General features: G+C 44.2%; 1 protein-coding gene across 1 annotated transcript; it reads right to left on the reverse strand.

Moving 5' to 3' along the window:
- Window positions 1-332: 332 nt before the first annotated feature.
- Window positions 333-992, reverse strand: LOC149241663 (uncharacterized). Its single transcript, XM_089370613.1, has one exon. It carries the CDS (start codon window positions 990-992, stop codon window positions 333-335), a length of 660 nt encoding a protein of 219 aa, XP_089226739.1.
- Window positions 993-1,287: the final 295 nt, after the last annotated feature.

Below are 1,287 nucleotides of genomic sequence, written 5' to 3' on the forward strand. Positions count from 1 at the left end.
TTCGAAGGAGTAGGGTCATCTTCAGGGAGGGAAAGAACATGGAAGGGGTTGGAGGATGGAGGAGATTGAAGGGTTTTTTCCAATCCAGGGGATTGAGATCGATGAGGAGGGGAAGGCGGAGGAGATGGGATTTGGGCAGAGGGATTAAGAGAGGAAGGACCAGGTTCATTGGGTAAAATGGGGCTAGGGACTGATTTTTTTCTTTTTACCACTTCCCATTACTGTTCTTGAGTATTGTTATCCACATTAATGATCTTAGTACATCGATTAGCAAAATGACCATACTCGTGACATACCTTACACTTGAAGGGGATCTGTTCATAATCGAGCTGTTATATGTGCGACCATTCATCAACTTTGATCTTCATTGCTTCTGGAAGTCCTTTTCCTAGGTCAACCTCGACGCAGATTCGAGCACATGCCTGCATGTTGTCTCTTGGCTCGCTCCTGTCAATATATTTTCCAACTGCATTTCTGATGGCGCACACAGATTCATCTCCCCAGCAGTGTAATGGGAGATGGGGGAGGCGAACCCAAACAAGAACCGCATTAGGAATATCAAGCTCTGGATCGAAATCTGGCATCCACTTGTTTAAGTACAGACCTCTGGAGTCCATAAAATATGGCCCATTGCGAAATATCAGATCCTTGTCATTCTTTGTCTCGAAGTGGAAGGTGAAGTAACCCTTCCCACAGAATCTGATAGCAATTTTCCCTTGAATTTTGTTCGCCCAATTTCTTTCCACCCACCTCTGAACAGTTTTAGGTGAGGGCCAAAGACCTGTGAATTGACCTATCAGACCCTTTTCTGCCAAAGCAAGTGCAGCCATTCTAGGCAAAGTAGGAGGAAGGGAAACCTCTTGTAATCCCTCTATTTTTTTTACGAATTTAGAAATGGCAGGGCGAGCTCTTTGGGGCGGCAAAGAGTTAACGAGAGCTGAGAAAGCCATCTGCTGAGCGACCTCCTCTGGTGGAGCCTCCGGAGGGGCCATCTAGAGAGAGAGGAGCATGAACCAGAGCGCTATTGATGGCGGCCAAGGCAGCGCGCGCGTGCTAGGGTTCTCAGGAATGCGACAAGAATCGAAAGTGTAGACACTAATTTCTTTGTATGTTGATGATTTAATTATTACAGGAAATTCAGTTAAATTAATTGATGGAATTAAGCTGCATATGTCACATGTATTTGAGATGAAATATCTTGGTGAATTACATTATTATTTAGGTCTTTAAGTTTGGAGAGATGTTGGTCATACTTTTTTCTCCCAGGGTAAGTTTGTCAAAGAATTT

This window comes from Pinus tabuliformis, chromosome 8 (assembly GCF_031772625.1).
Source record: "Pinus tabuliformis cultivar Carrire ecotype Pingquan chromosome 8, CPIR1, whole genome shotgun sequence".
Lineage (NCBI taxonomy): Eukaryota > Viridiplantae > Streptophyta > Pinopsida > Pinales > Pinaceae > Pinus > Pinus tabuliformis.